The sequence below is a fragment of the Amaranthus tricolor genome, chromosome 8 (genome assembly GCF_026212465.1).
Source record: "Amaranthus tricolor cultivar Red isolate AtriRed21 chromosome 8, ASM2621246v1, whole genome shotgun sequence".
Taxonomy (NCBI): Eukaryota; Viridiplantae; Streptophyta; class Magnoliopsida; order Caryophyllales; family Amaranthaceae; genus Amaranthus; species Amaranthus tricolor.
In genome coordinates, this window is record NC_080054.1 from 23,197,641 (window position 1) to 23,221,192 (window position 23,552).

A 23,552-nucleotide genomic window follows, 5' to 3' on the forward strand; every position below is an offset into this window, starting at 1 on the left:
AGGGTGAAGAAGTGAGAGGAGGTCGCGGAGGTGGTTGTTGTGGTGGTGTGGAGCACGAAAATGGTGGAGGAAGGTTGCGGCTGTTGACGTCACAACAGCCTGCTGCTGTCGTTGGAGAGCAAAAGCGGCAGTTGCTGCTGCTTAGAGGAGATGGTGGTGCTGCTTCTAGGGAGAAGAGAGCAGCCGGCTGTGGTTGCAGGAGGGGTAGTCGGTTGTGGTTGTTGCTGTGCACCATAAGTGTGCAGTGTGTCTTCACAGGGAGAAGAGAAAGAACGGGAAGAAGAGAGGGAAGAAAGAGGGAGTGATAGACTACTCATATCAACAAGGTGCATCTTCTTTTCTAGGGAGCCTATTTGCTAAGAACTCCACAGTTAAGCGTGCTTGGTGGGGAGCAATCTTAGCATGGGTGAACTCCTTGGAAGTGCTTCCGGGTGCGCACGAGTGAGGCCAAAGTGCGCTAAAAAGACTTGTGTTGGTTTGTGGGGCCAGTCTACAGTCTTCATGAGTAGTCACCAGCGGTCTGAGGGGCCGGGGTGTTACAGACGGCTTGATTCTTTGTGAGTGAGGGAGGGAGTACTCACAACCCTAACCCACCCTTTTATATTATCTATTTATTTATCTAGATTCATCTTCTTGCGAGGCCCAATTAAAAACTCACCTCCGTATGCTCACACAATTTAATAAAAAAATAAAATATTTTGATTCGAACCTCTTTATTTAGAAATCGTGATTGTATTTTTAATATAAATATATGTTAATATTTAAATTCGTATATGAAAGGAATTTATTAAAACTACTTCAAAATTAATTTAATATAATTATAAAATACCCAAAAGTCATTAAAATATTAATTAGTGACATCAGAAAATCTCGGGGTGCTACAGCAAGCCCACATATTAGGGGTTTGGACAAGAACTTTTAGGCTCGCACTTTTGCCCGGCCCGGCCCGGCCCGCATCAATTGGCTGTTTTTCCACCCGGCCCGGCCTGGTGTTTGATCACGTCTAGTTTGGTTGTAGTAAAACTATGTAATAGATTGAGTTAGGTTGACTACATTGGACTATTATAATTACTTATTATAATAAATTTGGATTGTTGTTTTAGCTCTTTGAACTCGAGCTTAGTCATTAATTGATGATTTACACCTTATATCCTCTTTAATAAGTTATGGTTTGAGATTTGATTCCTTTGTGTTAAGTGTTTTCCGTAATGACTTAACTTAGTTAGTAAAACGAGTTGTTATATGTTCAAATATTGAATTTTTAAAAAAATATTGTCTAAGCCTACCCGTTTTTCGTACCGAATGGGTTGAGTTTGTTGGATAATTCGCCCATAAACAACTCTACTCTATAAATACATTTTATAAAAGATTACGAAATGTCATATTAAGATTCTATAAACCAAGAGAAATCTAACGATATTCATATAAATATATTTTAATTTTTTTATATTCATAAAAAATTATATTTGAATTTTCTCATGTGCTTTTGTAAAATATTTCAAAATAACTAACAATATAAATAAATGGAATATAAGTAACATCTTGAACAAGTTTAATTGCCACGAAGAAAAGTCCCATTTTGACCCTAAACATCTCATTCTAGACCTTTCAACTTTTTCATTGATTGGCCAAATTAGTGGCTTTATTGACTCGTTTTCCCTCTCCTTTCCCCACGTCTCATTTCATCTAATCTAATCTTAAGTTATAGCTCCTCCTTTTCGTAATAATTTGATTTTTTACACAATTAAATGTATTATTTTGATAATTTATATATTAAATTATACATATTTAAAATTTATAAAAACTTAATATTATGAAAATATGTATTAGACAATTCAAATAAAATCCCACTTAAATAATAAATAGTATCAAAAATAATTATATAGCGAATATTTCAGAATTGATGAAGTAATTCATATATATATTTTAGTATATTGAGAATAAATCCCAACATTATTTTTTGATAATAAAACAAAAACATCTGAATTTGATTATTATATTATTGCTAATCCTGCACATCTCCTCAACTTTCATTAATCCTTTTTAGAAGTATGCAGTTCTTTCGTTCCTCATAACCTCAGTTCTTGCCTACTTTTCTTCAACGGCGCGTCAATTTCACTCTCCTCCCTGGATGGGCCAATCGGCATCCATCCCTTCCAACTCACCCGAGTTAACTCGCCACCATTCCCGTTCCTTCTCCTTCACATCTCGCTTCGCCTCCTCATCCCGCAAAACATCAACCCCCATGATCCACCCACCGTCTCCACCTCCACAACTTGACCCGCTTACAAAACCCGAGCCCATTTACTCTGACTATACATCAGAAATCCCCGACGAATGTCTCGCCCAAGTATTCCAATCCCTTTCCTCCGGCGACAGAAAAAACTGTTCTCTCGTTTGTAAACGCTGGTTTCTTGTTGAAGGTCAAAGCCGATGTCGTCTTTCTCTAAACGCCGCTGAAAAAATCTCAACTCACTTGCCGAATATTTTCTCAAGATTCAATTCGGTCAAAAAACTCGCTCTCCGATGCGACCGTAGATCCGTAAGTATAAGCGACGACGCACTCGTGTTGATCTCTCTTCGTTGCAGAAACCTGACTCGTCTTAAACTCAGGGGTTGCCGTGAACTGACTGACCTTGGAATTGCCGCCTTCGCTCAGAATTGTAAGTCTCTCAGAAAACTATCTTGTGGGTCTTGTGTTTTCGGTGTTAAAGGGTTGAATGCTGTTTTTCAACACTGTACTTTACTTGAAGAAATCTCCATTAAACGTCTTCGAGGTATCAACAACGAGTATGGTGGTGAATCCGAGCTTACCCCAGAGCTCATTGAGCCTGGGATGGCTGCAAAGTCATTGAAGAGTATATGTTTAAAGGAGCTCTACAATGGGCAGTTATTCGGGTCGTTAATAGTCGGGGCGAAGAATCTGAAAACGCTGAAATTAATCCGGTGCTTAGGGGAATGGGATAGGGTTTTGGAAATGATGGCTTGTTCAAATCCAAATGATTTTAATATTGAAAATCATGGGTTAGTTGAAATTCATTTAGAACGAGTACAAGTGACAGATTTTGGGTTGTCTGCAATTGCGAATTGTGCTAATTTAGAAGTTTTGCATCTTGTTAAAACACCAGAGTGTACTGATTTAGGTATTGTCTCATTATCAGAGCGGTGTAAGCTATTAAGGAAGGTTCATATTGATGGGTGGAGGACTAAGAAGATTGGGGATGAAGGGTTGAGTTCATTAGGGAAGAATTGTGTGAATTTGCATGAATTGGTTCTAATTGGGGTTAGTCCTACTATGATAACTTTAGATGTTATTGTTTCGAATTGTCGGAGTTTGGAGAGATTGGCGCTTTGTAGTTGTGACAGTATTGGTGATCAGGAGATGTCTTGTATTGCTTCAAAATGCTCAGCATTGAAGAAGTTTTGTATCAAAGGGTGTCCAATTTCGGACTATGGATTGGAAGCATTGGCATGGGGATGTCCGAATTTGGTTAAGATTAAGGTTAAGAAGTGTAGGGACGTGACTAGAGATGTTGTTGAATGGTTAAGGGAGAGGAGGGAGTCATTGATTGTTAATTTAGACTCAGATGAGATTGAGGCTGTTGATGCTAGTGCTAGTGAAGCGGGCGGTGTGCAAGAGGATGGGGTGGATTTTCCGGCTGTGGAGACGAATGTTGCATCTGTTGAGGATGCTCCGGCAAGTAGTGCTGGTCGTGGGTCGTTCTTCAGGGCGAAATTTAGCTTTTTGTCTGGAAGGAATATAGCTGCTTGTGCTTTGAGAAGATGGTCTGCTGGAAGCAGTAATACTAATGGGTATCAATGAACAATTCTCCTTCAATTTGATTTGTAATCCTCCATTTCATCCTTTTCTTGCATGTTATTTGTGTTACTTAGACTCGGGTACTGATGTTGGATACTGGTAGGTGTCCAAGTGTCGGATATATTTAAATATTCAATTACGCCTAAAATGAAGTGTGTAAGTGTCGTACCAATGTCCGAGCATCAAGGATCGGACGAGGATATGTAAAGCAAAATGAAGAATCTGAGTAACATAGCCTGTTATGTTTGACGCATTACCTACTTTCTACTTGCATACTTGGGTGTGTTTTATTTGTTCATCCTAGTTAATGTGCTGAATCCAAAATTGCGATGATAATATGAGAATGGTTGTTTCACATATGTACTATTATTTTTGGCATGAATAGCCACAAAGATTTGTTATTGATAAGGTTCTTTGTCCAATGTTAACTAATGAAAAAAACAGGTTAAATTTAGTTGAATACTCATGGATATCTTTTGCTGCTTTGAATAGTTGGATGATTGGAATCACCTCAAGTGCAGTTTTGTGCTTATTGTGTGAGACAATTGATAATCTTTCTTGATTTTGTATGTCTTTCCGGAATTAAGTCATATATACTCCGTATGCTAGTGTGAGGTTGTCCGGAATGACCATAGAGTAAAAACAAGGCCGTGTTGCATCGCATCGGTCGTGTTGTACAGGTTTTCAAAATAAACACACTGATATTTCACGCGCTGTAAAGGTGTATAAAAACCACATTTTGGGTTGTCATTGTCATAAGAGATATCTTATGGTTTTGACCGATATTTAGATGTGATAATAACCGCATCACTCCCGTTACCATATTAGCATTCCGTTACCGTAATCGTAATCGTTATTGTATTTTTACACTATAACGTAATCTGCTTAAGAGGATTTTGAAATAAGTTTTGGAAGAAGATTAAACATGTAATCATGTCTCACCCCATTACTCCCATCCTTAATCACAAAAAGGTTTAGACAATGTGACCACCTTTTACCAAGGAGGGATATATTATCTAGTGCAGAACATCAGTTTGTTCACCCTTCAATCAGAGTCCTCATCATCCTTAGCCCTAAAAATCTGCCCAGTTTGACCAAATTTAGAAAGAAAGTATACTTGTATTTTCTTGACTAAGCTTTAATTAGCTTTGAATAGTTGTTGCTTACTTGTGGTATTTTTCAAGTTATATATGGATATTTTTAGCTCTATAGCCTCTATTATTAGCTTCCACATTGACTTCTTTGTTCCCTAACTAACACTGCACCTTTAATTACCTGTCTTGCTATATGCTGTTATTGATTGCTTAAACTTGTAAGGAAAGTCAACTGTTTTAGACTATGGTGAAAACATATGAAGTACTTCTATTATGTTTGTGCCTCATTAAACTTTTTTTTGCTTAGCTTATTTTGGTCGAAATCATTGTAAATAAGCTGAACTAAACATGGGAGAATTAGGGGCTAGCCTAGAGGTGTTTATTCGGGTCATCGAAGCAATTTTGGTCATATGTTTCGGGTCGGTTTAAAATCAGGTCTTGTGTCCACATTGATTTTTACATAATTTTAATTTTGAAGTCGGATTCATACAAGGTCAAATATCGGGTCGTTGGGTTTAATTTGAATACTTCTAGGCTAGCCTATGATTGAGTGTTTTTTCTTTTATCTTGATAACACGAGTTTGATTTTCACCGGTTACTAGAAGGTCTTATGTTTTCTCCGCTTCTTCGTTGAGATTTTCCATCCTACTAAAAAAAAAGAGTTAATAATGCCAAAAATTGTTCATCATGAGGATCTGTAATTTGCTGTCCAGGTTTTGAAGATTATGTGAATCTTTGAATGGACAATATTCTTGTGAATTTGATTATTAAAATTTTAGGTAGACGTATCATATAATATACCTAATTTAACAACAAATTACTAAAAGAGCCAACAGTTCGTGTGACAAAATGAGTCAATTTCAATGTTCAAAGTTATAATTGCCACTCCTTTTTTTCCATTCAATTGTAAGACAAATTGCAATAATGGTCATAGTCTCCCGGATTGTAGGAAATGCAAGACTTAGGTGTTTGAGAAATAAGGTTTTTTTTTTTAAATGGTTGTTGGCCTTTTTAATTGTGTTCGGCTAGCTGCAAAATTTGCTGATTTTGAGCAAAATATATGGTATAATCAAAGTCAACTTTTCAGCTGACTAGAAGGTATTTTACTCTAATATTTTTTTTAGTTTTTTACCAATTAATTAGTCAAAAATCAACAGTCAGTTAAAAAATTCATCAAAAAGTCACTTATTAGACACATTAATATACTCTCTTTGTTTCTTTTTCAATGTAGCATTTGGTTTGGGCACGTTCGCTAATGCACTAATACACTACCCTTAATATCTTTAATTATACATAATTAAAAATTATAAAAACTAAATATTAATAAACTTCATGTTGAGACGAATCAAACAATATGGTTTAACTATATTTTAACTTGTAGATTAAGAATAAAAAAAATTAAAAGTGAATGATGAATAGTCTAAAACCAAATGAGACGTTTGAAAAGAAACGGAGGGAGTATCACATTTGGCTCTTGTGTTTGTTTGTCATAGTTCACTACTTTTGAACTTGAAAGTGACGATTTTCATAAAAGAATAGTTTGGTTTGAGGCTTTGAGTTGAGCTTTTGTTACAGCAACCTTCGAAGAAAACACATTATACTTAGTCACCAATCGGTTGAAATTAGTTGCCAGCTTCACAGGATCTCCATCATCACCCTCAAACACCTGTTTGTGGCGGTAGAACCAGGCAGCCCAGAGCGTCGCACAGATGGAAGCAAATTCCTCATTTGTTGTATGCCCATGGATCCAAGAGAAGAACTCAGGAAAGGACTCACGGGGGGCATCAACCAGGAGGGAGTGAGCAGCATGTTTTTCCCATATTATCATGGCTTTGGGGCAATCATACAGAGAATGGAAAACGGTTTCGTTGTCATTACCACATCTATCACAAGTAGAGGAGAGCACACAATATCTATTATATAACACAGCCTTTGAAGCCAAAGAACCCTTACATAGTCTCCATAGGAATTGACAGAGTTTGGGGAGATCCAAAACATTCCATACTAATCGCCACAGTTTTTCTATCTCTACTGATTCGAAGCTGTCGGCCTCGGTATTGTGGCCAAGGAGAGCCAACCAATATCCACTCTTCATGGAGAAAACACCACTCTTGTTTAGAAACCAGTATAGCTTGTCGGTAGGCCATTGACTAGAAAGAGGCATTGTGAGAATTGCCACAGCAGTATTCGTGTCAAAGTATTGAGCAAGAGCATCGGCGTCCCACATTGCATTATTGAAGTCAATCAGCTCCGTGACCCTCAAATTAGAAACAATATCAAATTGGCCACAAGGAGGGACTACTCGATGACCCATAGGGATCAAGTTTTCGTGCCATACTTTGACGTTGAGACCATTTCCTGTTCGCCACCTTAATCCCCCCAAAAGAAGAGATTTCGCTCCCTTAATACTTCGCCAGGTGAAGCTTTGATCATACCCTCTACGTTAATCAATCACTTCTGCGTGCTTAAAGTAACGGGCTTTGAGTACCTCGAGAAGAAGAGGGTTTGTACCCATAAGAAGCCGCCAACACTGTTTTGCTAACAAGGCAGTGTTAAAACATTTTAAATCACGGAATCCCATTCCACCTTTGCTTTTTGGTAAGCATGTATGACTCCAACTATGCCAATTAATTTTCCTGTGTGTATTACTAGATCCCCACCTGATTTTTGCGAACAAAGCATGGATTTGATCAACTAGGCCACAGGGTAATCGAAAGATGCTCATCATATAGATAGGAATGGCTTGTATTTATTGATTTGATAAGAATCTCTTTACTGACCTTTGACAGAAATTTCTCCTTCCTACCTTGAAGCTTCTTCCACACTTTGTCTTTTAGGCACATGAAGATTTCCTTTATAGAAAGGCCAATAACAGTAGGGAGGCCCAAATACTTGCCATGACGATCAACCTCTTAGGACTTCCACAATGTTTCTTCGAAGCTAATGATGTACACCCTTGCTAAAAGATATTTCAGTCTTGTTATAGTTCACTTTTTGACCAGACGCTCTCTCATATTTGCTAATTATATTAGCTACCTCCGAGCATTCCTGCACCGATGCTTTAGCAAATAGATTACTATCATCTGCAAAGAACAAATGTGATAAGATAAGAGCACCACGACAAATACGTATGCCCTTAATCTCCTTTTTATCGATGTTGGCGGAAATTAACTTCAAGAAAGCCTCTACACATATAATAAACAGATAAGGAGAAATCAGATCACCCTGCCTCAGACCTCTAGAAGGAATAACGTCACCACACACTTTACCATTGATTTTAAAGGAGAATGAGACAGTTGAAGTACAATTCATAATACGACCAACCCAAGCATCCCTAAAACCCACCTTCAACATCACTTTCTCCAAAAAAACTCCATTCCAAATTGCACTCTATCATTAGTGTTTAATGGTAAAACCGTGAAAGCTATATATAAAACTATAATCAGGCGTGTTATAAATTCATATACATTATTAATATTATTATTATTATTAGTGTCTCAAGTTTTGAGTATGAATTTTTATATTATTATTATATTAGTATAATTATTATAAAATTCTATGGAATACACGAAGTTCTTAGTATAAATATTTTATAAAATATAATTTTTAAAACAAAGGATTAAGTATATACTATCTTTATTAAGTTTAATTTTTCATTCAAACGTAATAATGGTAATAATATTATTACAATATACTATATAATGAGTAAATAATTAATAAAAAATTAAAAATTAAATATGTTAAGTTTTTACACAATTTTTTTTTGTAATACTCCTATTATAGCTTCACAAACAAAATGACAATAATTTAGTTAAGTTTGGATATTTATACACAATAAATTGGTTGTCAAATTACTTTCTACATTCTTTTTAGCCATTATTAGAGTCTAAGCCATTTCTCTTTTCAGATATCAATGCAAGTTGCAACAACAATGAGTTTCGGTATACCCCATCACAAGGTTACCGGTAAAATACTAATGTAATTCTTTTTTTTTTTTTTTTTTGATTATAAGGACTTTTGCATTTTTAATCATTTTGCATGATGATAATGAGTGATTGATCATCCCAAGTACGCTGCTCTCTTGTGATTTTGCCATTTTTGATATTATTGAAAAAATGAATTCCCTCAATGACAAAGTTATTCCAAAAGATATATGTCAGGGTTGCATATGTTGACATCTTTCTGCTGTAAGTAAATTCATGCTAAGGATGAAAATTCAAAATTATTTTAAATTAATTATTTATAAGAAAAACAATGTATAATTTAAGTTTAAATTATGTAATTGTATATTCATGCTCAACAAATTTCACAAAGTAATTGAACTTACAATCTCTTTACTAAAGTTGTAAAAACTTGTTCCAAGACTACCTTTGACTTCTCTTAGTAAGCAGTAATTGATATTGTCCCCACTTGAAGGAGTTAAAATGGACCATAATATACAACACCAAAGTGGCAAACGAACCAAGTTTCAAAAACCAAGTGCGACTTCTATCACCTTCTACTAGGAGCAACAAACCTTGCGGGACAAAACGATCGGAGATCGACTATACTGGCTTGACCATCCATTATAAGCTCAGCCAAGGCAGCTCCGGTTGCTGGACCATTAAGGATACCCCAACAGCTATGCCCCGTTGCCACAAAACACCCTTTCATACCTGGAAGCTCCCCAATGACAGGATTACCATCATCGGTACATGGCAAGAAGCATGCTTGCTCGGCCTTTACTTGTGCTTCTCCTTCTAAGTGCGTTGACACGTTCCTGGCCACCTGTTTCAGCACTCGTATTGATTCTAGATTGGGTACAACTTGCTCGGGATCATCTGGCACCTCTTCTGTTGTTGACATTCCACATATGTACACCTCACCTGATAATCATTAGTTCGCAAGATAACATGTTCAGATTTGTTCATTAGTAAAGTAGTGACTTTGGCAGTAGCACAGATTTTAAGTGTAATAACAAACTTCGACAAAAAAGAGCTTTCCAACGGTAAGGGAAGGGACTTTGACATCTATAGTTTTACTATCAAGAATCTTACAATTAACTAATTCTTGTTTGTTATTCCCCAGAAAATTTTTCGCTCGCGTTATGTTACTTATGTTGCTCGGACTCCCAGAAGTATCACTTAAATTCAACCGTTTATCTGGTTATGAACACGTGTAAGGTACCGAAACGACCACAAAAGGCTCCAAAATACTGAGCTTCAAAATTGGTTTATGTCACTTTAGGGCTGTTTGGCATGTGGGATTATGGATGGAATGGGAATTTAATTCCCAAATTTCATAAACTTCATGTTTGATAAATGGGCAGGGGATTGGGAACGGGATTTTTTTGCCATGAATTCCCAAAGTTTTAACACTAATTCTTAAATGAGATCGGTGAGAGCATCTCTATCTCTATCGGGCTGACCCAATATAAATTTTTTGTCCTAAATGATCACTTATAATTTTAATATAATTACTTTATAGAGTAATTACTTATAACCTTAAAACAATTACTTATAATTTTAAAATAATAAATCGAAGAAATAGACTTCTCATGGTGAGACCATGTCGTGCAAGAGGAGCTGAAGTTTTAATACCAAGGGACGCAAATGTTAGAGGATGAGAATTGGATTTTGGTTGAAAAAGACTTTTCATACCCTTATTTATAAAAATTTCACAAAGTTTCACAAGCTTCTTTATTCAAATGGGGCAAAATTGTAAATTTTTACATTTTATTTTCAATATATATTCACAATTTCCAATTTACCCCATAAACATTCACAACAAAAGATCGGATATTATATAAATTTCAGACAATTAAATCCCAATCCCACATTTTTCCCTGAAAATTCTCATTTCCATATATCAAACCCCGCTTAATTCTAATTAAAGGACATTGTTAAAGATAAATGCTTTGTGTCCAAGTTCATAAAATCATCAATCTTATTTTAGAGACACATATAATTACTTATTTTTCTAATTGATTACTTAAAGATTGTAAATAATTGCATTAATTACTTCAAAACTATTGGGTCAGCTAATAGACTATCGACAATTTATGAAATAAAATTTGAGTAATTGAAAAAGAAAAAATCAATATACCAGTGGGCCGGGGATAAACTTCAGGATCCATGGGCTTTCCACCCTGAGCTGAATAATAACTTAGGAACAATGCATGAGGCGTTATAGCATCAGGATCTTTGGGCTCCAGTACAATACTATGGGCCTTAAGCCCATACACCCTAAACAATGACGACACTATACCCAATTTAGAAGACCAAGGCCCGACAGCCAACACAACCGAGTCAGCCTTAATAACTCGCCCATCTTCTAAAACCACCGACTCAACTCGCCCACCATCATCCCCCGCCGTAAACCCAACCTTCTCCACCTTCCCAATCACTACCTTCGCTCCATAATTCTCCACCGCTGTCGTCATCAAACACCTTGTAAACAACTGTGGATGAACTTGGGCCGTAGTTTGGGCCGTCCCAATGGGCTTCCACTCCTTTACCGGCCCATCAATCCAAGACGGCACATCTTTGGCTCTCCCACTAGGACCACTTTGGGACTCGTCTATTGAAACGCTAAGAGTAGTCAGAGGACGATAGCCGTACGATGAAGCCCCATCTAGCTCATCAGATAATGAGCGGTGGAGATTAAAGCTAGCACGAGCGAGAGAAGAGACGGGCCCACCGTCGCACCAATCTAAAGCGAGAAATCCGCCGGCTTTTCCAGAAGCTGCGCATGCGATGGATGATTGTTCAATAACGGTTACAATAGCGCCGTTTTTGGCGAGGAAATATGCTGTACAGACTCCGATGACTCCGCCACCGCAAACCACTACTTCTTTACGCCGTTGATTGCCGGTTTCTGGTGAATTTGACATTTTTGGAGAGTAGCGTGTTGATGTAGTGAAAAAGGATTTTTAAGGTGAAAATAAGGGGTTAATTTTGATATTCACGACGGTGAGCCGGTGATGATATGACTATGAGTGCCATTTTTATTTTTATTTTAATGTATTGGTCCGGACTCAGAAGGTGGAAGCATAGTGATGTGCCACGTGAGGACTTAACATAATGGGTTAGAACTTAGAAGCCCACCTGTTAATAGACTGACCTTTAACATACCGCTTAAAAAATACAACAAATTCTCCTCATAAAATGAATCTATATAATTAGATTGTATTTGTAATCAACTAGTCTCTTGTAAGATCGTTTCTTGGAGAGATTTATCTCAAGTACAGCCAATTAAAGATTAAATTCTACTTACCGTATTATTAATGTCTACTTATATTATTCTTAATACTTATTTACGGTATCCTTAATATCTATTTTCAATATCGTGAACACCTCAAGTAAAAATAGTATAAACCTAAAAGTCAAAACAGTTGGGCAGAGCCAGGTTGGACGAGACCAGCCTGTTTAAGCTTTGTTACTTTATTAAAAGTCTCAACTCGGCCCAATGCATTTTTATATGTACCCGGCCCAGTCTCTATCTTGCCAATTACAGAAAATTTGAATAAAATAAGATGTTTTAACAATTTAATTTCAAAAATAAGCTTCGTGAAAACTTAATTCCCAAAATAAGCGTCCGAACATCCAAACCTAGCCTTAGAGTAAGTCGCTGATTACTAACAGCGACTTAATATATATATATATATACATATATATATATATATATATATGTCTATATATATATATATATATATATATATATATGTCTATATATATATATATATATATATATATATATATATATATATATATATATATATATATATATATATATATATATATATATATATATATATATATATATATATATATATTTATATATGTATATATTTATATATGTATATATATATATGTGTATATATATATATGTGTGTATATATATATATATATATATATATATATATATATATATATATATATATGTATATATATATATATATATGTATATATATATATGTATATATATATATATATATATATATATATATATATATATAATATATGTATATATATATATATATATATATATATATATATATATATATATATATATATATATATGTATATATATATATATGTATATGTATATATATATATGTATATGTATATATATATATGTATATGTATATATATATATGTATATGTATATATATATATGTATATGTATATATATATATATATATATATATATATATATATATATATATATATATATATATATATATATATATATATATATATATATATATATATATATTATTTTTTTATTTTTTTAAGTCGCTGTTAGTAACAACGACTTAATGCGTTTTAAGTTTCCAGTTCTTAGTTACTTCCTCATTCCAACCTACGAGATTAAGGAGTTGACCAGTTAACCTTAAAGTCGCTGTACAACGACTTATGGCTTTTATTTTTTTTTTTTGTTTTTTTTGTCTTTCGCTGTTAGTAACAGCGATTTACTCCCAAGACTTGGGAAAATTTGATCCGACCCGAAAATGAACCCGGGACCCGACCCGACAAAACCCGAACCCGACCGACCCGAAAAGCGACTTAATCCGAAACATGACCGACCCGATAATTACCCGACCGGAAACCGACCCGTTTTGACAGATTTAATATCAATTTTTAGAGTAATTTCAATGTTAGAATTCATTTCAAATAAAATTTTAGTTTTCAAAGTATCTCAACATATTGAGTATATCACTTGAACCCTAAAACTCATCAATAGATCTCAAAAAACACGTATTTAACGTCTTTTTAGCCATCGTAATTATTTTTCTTTAAAAACAGGACGTTATAATCATCTTAATTGAATACATGTATCTTGTTAAATCAGTCAAATGAGTTTTAATTCTTCTACATTTCAGTAAGCAAATCAATATAATTTATACGAACGTTTCGCACGTTTGAATGAGCTTTTCAAAAAACGAAAGTCGCTACCCTAAATTATAAAACGCGTATCTTATAAGACGAAATAAGTACTTAGTTGTATATCTTTCCAACATGAAAATTGTGAAGATAATTTTAACGTCATTTTTATCTAACGTTACAATTATAATAAACAAAATAACTTTTATAAAGCGCGTATCTTACAAGTCTTTCAAAATAAGTATTAATTCCCCTATTTTTCTTGCACTTAAATGAACCTGACATACCAACTTTTTTTTGAAAATCGTACATGTAATTTCTCTAATGATTTTTTTAGACATTTTAATGAATTTTTTTTTATGTTGAATTAGTCGATTGGATATTCTAATGTTTTATGGTAACCCGTTGGGTCAATCCGAACCTATCCGAAACCCAGAGTGATCCGACCTGAAACTGACCTGATCCGAAACTGACCCGACCCGACCGAAATTGATCCGACCCAAAACCCGACCGACCGACTGTTTTCCCAGGTCTACCGGTCCCAGGCTAGGTTTGAATGTATGGACGCTTATTTTGGGAATTAAGTTTTCATGAAGCTTATTTTTAAAATTAAGTTGTTAAATAATCTTATTTTATTCAAATTTTCCCAATTACACATGTCAAATCTAGTCCAATGGCCCTAATTGGTACAAACTCGAGACAATTACTTCATTTAAATGAAGTTGTAATCTAAGACAATAATTTCCGCTTAATTGCAAAATTATTCCTTAGAATTATAATTTTAACTGAAGCTGAAAAAAGCTTATTTTTCAAATTAATTTGCTTAGAAGCTTATTTTTCTACAACAATATGATATTAATCTTTATAACTTAATTAATTATGAAATTTAAAGTATTTCAATCATGTAAGTTTTCTTTATACTATAAAATATAAAGGATTATCCATATTTTTTAGAAGCAAGGATCATTATTGAAAATAGAATTAGGATTAATAATTTAGTGACGTATAGATAACATAAAGTGTGACCTTCCCACCTCAAAGGGCATGGGACTAACGCACTAAACCGACAAGCTCCTCAAAGATTTAGCGGGTTTAGGTAAATAATTAAGATTCTAGTTGTCACTTAGTTAAGCTTAACATGTCTTATAAGAACTTAAAAAGGGTCATTATGATTAGCAATTGCTTATTAATTAATTCCATGTAATTAGTGCTAACCACAATGAGGCAATCACATCAATCATGAATGTCCATAAGCTTTGAAAAAATAAAGTAAAAACATGCTTTAATTCCATCATTTGATTATATTAATGCATTTGATGGCCATCTTGTTAGATTCACGGCTATTTTTTAGTATTAATTTATTCACGAATTATCAAATAAGACTGTGTTAGAGATCATTTTCTTTAGCTAATTTAATGTATATACTGTCTTAAAATAATACTTATAATCTTAAAGTAATTACTTATAGTTTTAAAATAAACACTTTTTATATAATTTAGAGTCATAACTAAAAACTTTTAAAAAATCGCTTATAACTTTTAAATAATTAATTTAAAAAATAAATAATCATATGAATTCATTTTATGATAAGATTTATGGTACCACACTGACTATAATTAATTTACCACTCTTTGAGAGTACAGACAAATTTATTGTCATCATTTTCAATCAAGTTGGACCTCCTTTTTGAGTTAAGCACATAGTCTTCCATCATTGAGTATATAATTTATTTTATGATTAGTATTTAGTAGGTATCTAATTTGCTTTACGTGTGCCAAATGAATTTACTTGTTATGCTAAGATTGTTGGAATATTTTGAAGCATGTTAGGAAATTCATAATATTGTAAATATATTGGGACAAAACAAAAATCAAGTTAAGTGTTCAAAAGCTTAATCTACAAAGTAAAGAACGAAACAAAGCAAACAACAAAGTTGTGGTCGTTCAAGAGACAAAGTGTTCGTTCAAACACAATAAGAGCTTAGACCCAATAACAACTAAGAAGGTTGGTACGATGCAAAAATAAAAGATTTGTCATAGAATTTAGACCTAACCATTAATCAAGAAGCAATGGAAAATATGAGGCATGTCTCACGGCGAAACCGTTTCATTTAAGAATTTGTGATTAACATATTATAATAATGTTGCCACGAAAATATACATCTTGTTGTAAAAAGAAAAAAAAATCTATAAATAAAAGAATCACAAAGTAATTTAGCTTTTTGTGGACCCAATGAAAAACATTACGAGGATAGTGGTGGAAAACTTTTACCGATGTCGATAAGGGCTCCTATTCCTAATCGGCCCTGGGCCATCGAAAGTTTAGAAATGGGCCTGCTCAATCTTTTATTTATTTTATATATAACAAAAAATATACATATATGAAAGAGTTTTCTCGAAATTGTTATGAAAATTATGAAAACAAAAAATTATTATTATCACATAAAAAAATATGATTGCATTAATTACTACTTACTAGGTTATTGTTTATGAATGATAATAAGTGGCTAAGCCTAACATGAAACATTAACTTAGAAATCCACAATAACGTTTGGTGTAAAGTTTTGAAGTGAATGAGGGAGAATAAAACTAGAGTTGTTGGTCGAGAAGATAGTCCAAACCCTGTATCATTGACCGAAAGTACGCTTAAAAAGATAATCAGTAATTACACAATTTACAATTATAATATAAATAATAAACTACTAAAAAATAGCTAAACAACACCGACTGTAGGGCAGTCCAACTACACGTCTATCCACATTTCTAGACTTGGTCAGTTGGTCTTCATTGGGCCCCAACCAAATCATTTCGAATAATTAATTAATAATAATAAAGGATCAAAAGCCAAAAAATTTAAGCCCACTACAATCATAATTAATGGTTCGATGGCCAACCACCTAAAAGATATAAGCCACCTTATGAAAGATACACTTTTACTTCTTAGTGATATGAACACCATGTCACTTGCTGATGTGGTTGCCGCATGTGCTACTACGTTTGAAAAAGATAATACGTGTACAATCACGTCAGAATTGAAAGGCATATATATAATCATGTTACCTAGTGACTTGATGTTTAGGCTATCAAAATATATTAAAATTTGTTGGATGAAAATCTTATTTAAAATTCATTTTAGAAAATACAATGAAAATTCAACCTGATAAACTATTTTTTATTATTTTTTTCCAAATTTCTAACACATTATATGCAAGTTTTCCAATGAAAAACTCAAACTTAGTTTAAACCCTTTTTTGTAGTTTTGGTTTCCATGGATTAGAGGACATAAATCAAAAAGTTTGCCTTAGTGGCCTCTAAAGTTGCTTGTGGTGTATCTTTTCAAGTGAGTTTAGGGTTACCAAATATATCTCTTCATCATTATCCATAATCATTTAACACATTCTACTTGTTCTTATTGTGGTGTACCTTATCAATTAAAAACATTTACTCTCATCTACATTTGCTTCCTAAACTTTCATCTAACAACATATGATATTGTAGTCTAAAACATTCATCTTCCACAACACTTCATTCTCTACGTAAAAACACAATTCATCCTCAAAGTATCATAATAATCATAGCTTTATCATATATTATTTTTTTATCTCATCTTTGTTATTTCTTTTTAAACTGTTAAGAAACATTATAGTTAGTATGTTCCTTTACATCTTAATCGAACTTACAACATAATGTTATAGAAGGTTATTTTTGTTAAATTTCTTTTCAAACCGATGAGAAACATTATAGCTCGTATGTTCCTTTAGGTCTAAATCGAACTTACAATATAACGCTATATAAGGTCATCTTTGTTATTTCTGATCTTTTCAAACCGCCGAGAAACGTTATAGCTTGTATGTTTTTTTAGGTCTTTATCAAACTTACAACATAACGTCATAGAAGATCGTCTTTGTTAATTCTTGAGAAATATTATAACTTGTATGTTTCTTTAGGTCGTTATCGAATTACAACATAACGTTATAGAAGATTACCTTTATTATTTCGTTTCAAACCGTTGAGAAACAACTATGAAATGATTAAAATATTTCAATTAAACTCAATTTAATTATTATAATTTGAATCCCAAAAAACATGTTTTTAATACTCAAGTCCTAAGAACTATCTATAATCGAGATAAAACCATATTGAAGGCCACAACATTACGACTTTACAAGACAAGCACAACAAACACCAAACAGATAGTGAATGGTGAAAAGGGCAGGTCTGCACTACCTTTTTGACAAAAATGCCAACCCTGCCTTAATATAATTAGGCACGAGCCTTGGACGGCTATCAACCCGCACGGCCCACCAATATTTAAAGACTGCAGTAACTAGACAAATTCTTTATTAAGACCGTCTCATTGTGAGACGGTTTAATATGAGCTTACCTAATATTAACATTAAAAAAAATGCACAAAAAAAACTATTTTTAACTTAATCAATTATTTTTTTAAAAAAACATTAATCAAACTACTTATGTAAGCCCATCTCACGGTGAGATGGTCTCATACAAGACTTACATTAACTAATTTGTTAGTATTTGCTGAATAAAATCTCCTACAATCAATTTCAAACATAATTTGTCTTTATGACTTTCACAACTTTGTTCATTTGTTTTGGTGTTTGTGGTCCATATAATTCACTTACTGGCTTCATGTATACTCCTATATAGGATCAATAGATTAACCATATAGATCTTTTTTTTTTACATTATTGATATTGTGCTTTTACGTAAAAAAAATTGAATTTTATCTCAGTTAAAGTAAATATTATTTTTCAGATAAAGTTTTAAGTTTGACTCATATGTATAATATACTCCTTTTATATCTCGGTTTACCATGTAATAACTACCTTTTTATTAATTATGATTATGATTACCCAATCCTTATAATTCGCCACCCTTTTTATTTTTTCGCCACCCCCCTAGTAAATTACCATATTGCCCTTGGTTTTTGAAAAAATTACAATTATGCCATTGAAGCTAAAATTTTCTATATAAACCACAATCACACTAAAAATACTCTCACTACAACTAAAAACCAACATACAAAAGCAAAATTTGGGAGCAAAAATTAAGTTCAATCCGGAATTTATCAATCGAGGTAAGTTATTTGTAATTAAATTTAATCACGAAAAAAAAAAAAAAATTATAGGAGTCGCCCAGATCTGGGCGACTGGACCCCGGTTCAGTCGCCTAATTTTAGGCGACTGAACCGGGGTCGAGCCGCCCAGATCTGGGCGACTCCTATAATTTTTTTTTTTATTTTTATTTATTATTAAATAAATGTTTATGTTTTGTATATATAAAAATTTTTGTTTTTTAATTTTTTCCTTATATTTAGGAAAAATATATTTAAAGTTTGAAATTTAAAAAAAAAACCTGATTTTTATTAATAAATTAAGTTATTTGTAATTAAATTTAATCACGAAAAAAAAAAAAAAAAAAATTAAAGGAGTCGCCCAGATCTGGGCGACTCCTATAATTTTTTTTTTTATTTTTTATTTTTTCCGTATGTATTTTATTAATTTTATTATTATTAATTTAATTATTATTATTATTTTTTTGTTATTTTTTTGTTATTTTTTTCCATATTTTATTTATGATTATTATGTATTTAGAAATATTATTATTTATAATATTGAATGAAACCGTAAAAAATTGTAGAAAATGGCTGGTAATCAAGGAAAAGGAAAGGGTTTTTTTAGGCAATTGTTGAGAGGTAATAGTTCTAGGCCTACCTTACTCAGAGGGGACCCGCATGAGAGAGGGGTCACGGGTTCTGCTAGGAGGGCTAGGCAGGAAGAGGCGGCCAGACACAGTGAGGCCCAAAGGTCGAGTACGCTGAACCAAGTGCGTACTCATTTTGATGACCAGGCTGATAGCCTCCAGAGTAGTTGGGGGGTTTATAGTGATGATGATAATGATGCTGATGATGTTCAGTTCCAAGGTCCTGAGCCTGCCCCATTGGACTGGACTATAGTTCGTGGCCCCGAAGGCAGATTTGCCCGTGGCGGCCCTAATTCTTCCGCCGCATCTGAGCGTGCAGGAGGAAGTTTTGTCGATAATGAGCCGCCACGGGGCAGGCCCTCACAGTCCACTAACACAGACTGGTTAGTGACATCACCCCAGCCCGGGGGGCCGACAGATACGCGACTGATCCCTAGCTATGGCGGGCACATAGCTAAACTTATTTATGACGGCTCCGAGCGTACGCCTCCGATTCTGGAGTGCCGTATTAGGAAGAGATCGGTGGAGTCCATCATCGGATTGAGGGATTTGTCCGTTGAGCTAGTCGATTTTCTACCTTCCACTTCCCTCGGTCGACTACCGGTCATTATGCACCAGCACATCGACTCTGCTTTGATATCGGCGTTCGTCGAGAGGTGGCAGCCGGATACGAACACCTTTCACATGCCCTGGGGAGAGATGACGATTATGTTGCACGACGTGCAACGCATATTGGGCATTTCTATTAATGGTTCTCTGCCGGCTGAGCCTTCGGAGGCGGAGTGGGAGGTTGGTATCACCAATCTGGTCGGCGAGCCTCTGTCTGAGCTTCGACGTAAAGGTTCATTCACCAGCGAATGCATAAGCGTTGCTGAACTGATGCGGCTGTGTCATAGGTCGCATGCCTTGGATACCCAGACCACAGCGTACTACATGGTTGTCATTGGCTCTACCTTGTTGGCGGATAAGACCAGGACTGGCATGCGACCTCACCCGATAGTTGTCGTCAACGACGATGAACAGGACGTGGCTTGGGGTGCGGTGACTTTGGCGTTCTTGTACAGGCAGCTCGGAATGGCATCTAGGGCTGGTTGCAAGACCATTGCTGGATGCCTCACATTGCTCCAGACATGGATCTATGAGTACTTCCCCGCTTTCCGCCCTCATCCTCGCCGAGATGATGTGCCAAACACGACTAGGGCGGAGATGTGGACGCCGAAGAAAGTAGGTCGTGAGCTGGACAGGTTGATATCATTCCGCAAGGTTCTGGACTCAATGACAGAGACTCAGGTATTTTACATTACATTTTGTCATGCATGTTGTTTTTTATCTGTAGGAAATTTGTTTTTTAACTTGGCCTGTAAGCAGGTTGAATGGACTCCCTACAATTGTGGAGCTGCTGCGTTGCTGCATGAGCACCCACGCACCACAGTCATCGGGGGTATCACCTGCTTTGATGTTGTGGAGGTGTATTTGCCGGAGCGGGCATTGCGACAGATTGGGTTCGTGCAGTCTATTCCTCCAGCTCCTATGAGACCAGCCAAGGCTCTTCGACCGGCACACGGAACCTACTCCGTGACCTTTCCTTCTTCTGCTGCTGCATTTGTGGAGGCGTGGAGTAGGTTCCCCTACAGTGGCCGCCTTGTTGAGCAGGGACTTCGACGGGCTACTGTTCCTTCAGAGACTGAACCTAATTACGTTGAATGGTTCAGAGTTTGCTCGCACCCGTACATATCCCGAGACGAATTGCTGGCTTCCGGTCCTGGTCCTGGTCAGAGCAGATGTGATTACGTGAGTTTTATTATAAATTTTTTTTCAAGTTTCTTTTATTTAATGATTTAATAACGCACATTGTACTGTTGTGTTTTCAGTTCGCGAAAGAATGGGCCAGTCGATTCTCTCCAGTGGCAAGACTACCTACGCGGCTTGCGGATTTGAACTCCCGTCAACGACATGCGTTAGAAATATACCTTAATGATTGTAGAGAATTATATGATCAATGGCAAACTGATCAAGGGCAAGGCCCTGAATAGTCTGTACTGAAACTATTTTACATTATTTATTGCATTTAATTTCGTCAATGATTGCATTTAATTTACATAAATATACACACTAACCCACATCACACAAATACATGTATATTTGTCTACCAGCATTATAAATTCCTCCTATTAATCAAAGAAATAAATAAATTGTTAACAGCACACACTGTAGTATAATTATGGATTATATACAACTTTTAATGAATGTCGTGTATAAATTCTATGGAGTATCTAAATTTACAGCATCGTCAGCGGTGTTATTTGTTGGTGGGGGTGCCCCGCGTAGATTATTCCACAGCATAATCCTCGTAGTGAAATTTGTGTCAAGATCTTTCGCGAAATTGTCAGCTGCTTGTTTCCAACGTGGGTGGATCGGCGGCAGAGGGGATGAATCGTCGTTCATAAGAAGTTGAACAAAATGATTTCGATTAACCCAAAGTATATGTATTAGTTTATTTACACTTCTCGCGGCCTGTGCTTTTCTTAACGGAAGAATCAAACAGCTGTGTTGCGAATCACCGTCAGCAGAACCATAAAAAGCAATGGCAATGTTAAGAAACGTTGCTGCAGAGTAGAAAGCCATCGGTGCATCGAACCAGTGCATGAAAGGAGCAGGTCCATTGGTGTGTACCTCAAAGTACTCCAGAATTCATGAATGTCATCCAAGTACAAAGCACCATGTGATCCAATTTTTATTTGTAAATAACATGCACACGGCAATCCATGGGTTTTTAGAAGTACACAACCGCATTTGTTCAATGCAAAATCACCCAGTTCTAACATGCGGTTAAACTCATTCTGGATCTGCTCCAAAGCATAGAGAGACACGTGGCGATATAGAGGTCTAAAGAAATACTGTCGTAGCATTCTTGGTACAGAAGTCATGGATTCCTGTAGCGATTGTCGGATTTTAGCTTGTTGATTTGTGATCTGTGCGTGCGCCCTTTTGAAAAGGGTATCGAATGAGCTATTACCGCTTCCAAGGTAATACTTAAAAGACGAGTGTTGGCTTTCCACTCTGCTGGTAGTATGGTTACCAAAGTGTAAAGCATCATTCGTCCACGCACGCACAAATTTCTCTCTAAGTGGAATCCATGTTCCAGTCAAATACCGAACGACCCTTCGGTTCCTAACCGACCACGTACTGACGATCCCTTCCCATCTCTTTTCATGTTCCCGGATTGTAGCACTTTCAACCAAGGGGTTCCATCTACTTTTCCTAAATAACTGCCCTTGTTGATTTTTCTTGCCGCCGCACAACTTGTCCACCATGTTCTCAACATCGTTGCCAATATGCCAGGTGCATAACAAATGACGTACATCTACATTAAACAAAACAGTGAACGTAATTAAGACATTATCAATAGATATAACCACAATAATGAACTCACAAAGCGTTTTTACCTGGGAAGACGTCACGAATAGCTGCAGATAAACCTTCGTCACGATCTGTTACAATGACGCTAGGAGTCTGAGCACTGCCGAAAATATCTCTCAATCCCTGCAGCACCCACGAGTACGACACAGCCGCCTCATCTCGCATCAAACAAAACGCAACCAAGAAGTTGTGATTTGTTGGCGTCATTCCGATGACTTCACATAGTGGCCACTTTGATTTGTTCGTTTTGTACGTTGTATCTATCAGCACAACATACGGCCACGTACGTATCATTTGGATTGAAGTAGGATTTGCAATTAAAAGTCTGCTCAAGTGCCCGTCATTATCCAACTCTGTCCAGACCACATAATTATGTTCTGTGGCCATATGAAGACAGTGTTGAAGGGGAGTCCTGCCCTCCATTTCATCTCTCCTTATTGATTGCCTAATATTATATATCTGATTCATACTAGCATAAAAACCAGGAAAATTATCTCTAATAGAATTCATAATAAAGGCCGGTTGCATTCCGGTTGCACTAAGCTGTCGTATGTGCTCCCGAATATCTACATTAATCCTCGCCCTTACATGACCATCTCTGTACACCAAGAACGGGTGGTTATGTTTTCCC

At 35.4% G+C, this 23,552-nt stretch overlaps 4 protein-coding genes across 4 annotated transcripts; 2 read left to right on the forward strand and 2 right to left on the reverse strand.

Moving 5' to 3' along the window:
• Positions 1 to 1,990: 1,990 nt before the first annotated feature.
• On the forward strand, positions 1,991 to 4,228 carry LOC130821199 (F-box protein At1g47056-like). Its single transcript, XM_057686882.1, has one exon. The coding sequence runs from the start codon at positions 2,132 to 2,134 to the stop codon at positions 3,821 to 3,823; it is 1,692 nt and encodes a 563-aa protein (XP_057542865.1). The 5' UTR covers positions 1,991 to 2,131; the 3' UTR covers positions 3,824 to 4,228.
• A 637-nt stretch (positions 4,229 to 4,865) lies between these two features.
• On the reverse strand, positions 4,866 to 7,228 carry LOC130821664 (uncharacterized). The gene is made up of 2 exons (XM_057687453.1): positions 6,494 to 7,228; positions 4,866 to 4,901 (listed from the first exon to the last, which is right to left on the reverse strand). The coding sequence occupies exons 1-2, from the start codon at positions 7,226 to 7,228 to the stop codon at positions 4,866 to 4,868; spliced, it is 771 nt and encodes a 256-aa protein (XP_057543436.1).
• Positions 7,229 to 9,158: 1,930 nt separating this feature from the next.
• LOC130821282 (putative oxidoreductase C1F5.03c) lies at positions 9,159 to 11,972 on the reverse strand. Its single transcript, XM_057686976.1, has 2 exons — positions 10,999 to 11,972; positions 9,159 to 9,779 (listed from the first exon to the last, which is right to left on the reverse strand). The coding sequence occupies exons 1-2, from the start codon at positions 11,783 to 11,785 to the stop codon at positions 9,406 to 9,408; spliced, it is 1,161 nt and encodes a 386-aa protein (XP_057542959.1). The 5' UTR covers positions 11,786 to 11,972; the 3' UTR covers positions 9,159 to 9,405.
• Positions 11,973 to 20,460: 8,488 nt separating this feature from the next.
• Positions 20,461 to 21,715, forward strand: LOC130820875 (protein MAINTENANCE OF MERISTEMS-like). The gene is made up of 3 exons (XM_057686418.1): positions 20,461 to 20,791; positions 20,870 to 21,292; positions 21,373 to 21,715. The coding sequence occupies exons 1-3, from the start codon at positions 20,483 to 20,485 to the stop codon at positions 21,532 to 21,534; spliced, it is 894 nt and encodes a 297-aa protein (XP_057542401.1). The 5' UTR covers positions 20,461 to 20,482; the 3' UTR covers positions 21,535 to 21,715.
• The last annotated feature ends 1,837 nt before the right edge of the window (positions 21,716 to 23,552 follow it).

Bases quoted from the DNA above. Each gene is read 5' to 3' on its own strand.
- LOC130821199 (XM_057686882.1), top strand. From the start codon at position 2,132: ATGGGCCAATCGGCATCCATCCCTTCCAACTCACCCGAGTTAACTCGC.
- LOC130821664 (XM_057687453.1), bottom strand. From the start codon at position 7,228: ATGGGTCATCGAGTAGTCCCTCCTTGTGGCCAATTTGATATTGTTTCT. The intron at 4,902-6,493 runs GTTGCTGTAACA...CAAACTGGGCAG, and splicing joins ATAATGTGTTTTCTTCGAAG to ATTTTTAGGGCTAAGGATGA.
- LOC130821282 (XM_057686976.1), bottom strand. From the start codon at position 11,785: ATGTCAAATTCACCAGAAACCGGCAATCAACGGCGTAAAGAAGTAGTG. The intron at 9,780-10,998 runs GTATATTGATTT...AATGATTATCAG, and splicing joins AGTTTATCCCCGGCCCACTG to GTGAGGTGTACATATGTGGA.
- LOC130820875 (XM_057686418.1), top strand. From the start codon at position 20,483: ATGCGACCTCACCCGATAGTTGTCGTCAACGACGATGAACAGGACGTG. The intron at 20,792-20,869 runs GTATTTTACATT...GCCTGTAAGCAG, and splicing joins ACTCAATGACAGAGACTCAG to GTTGAATGGACTCCCTACAA. The intron at 21,293-21,372 runs GTGAGTTTTATT...TTGTGTTTTCAG, and splicing joins GTCAGAGCAGATGTGATTAC to TTCGCGAAAGAATGGGCCAG.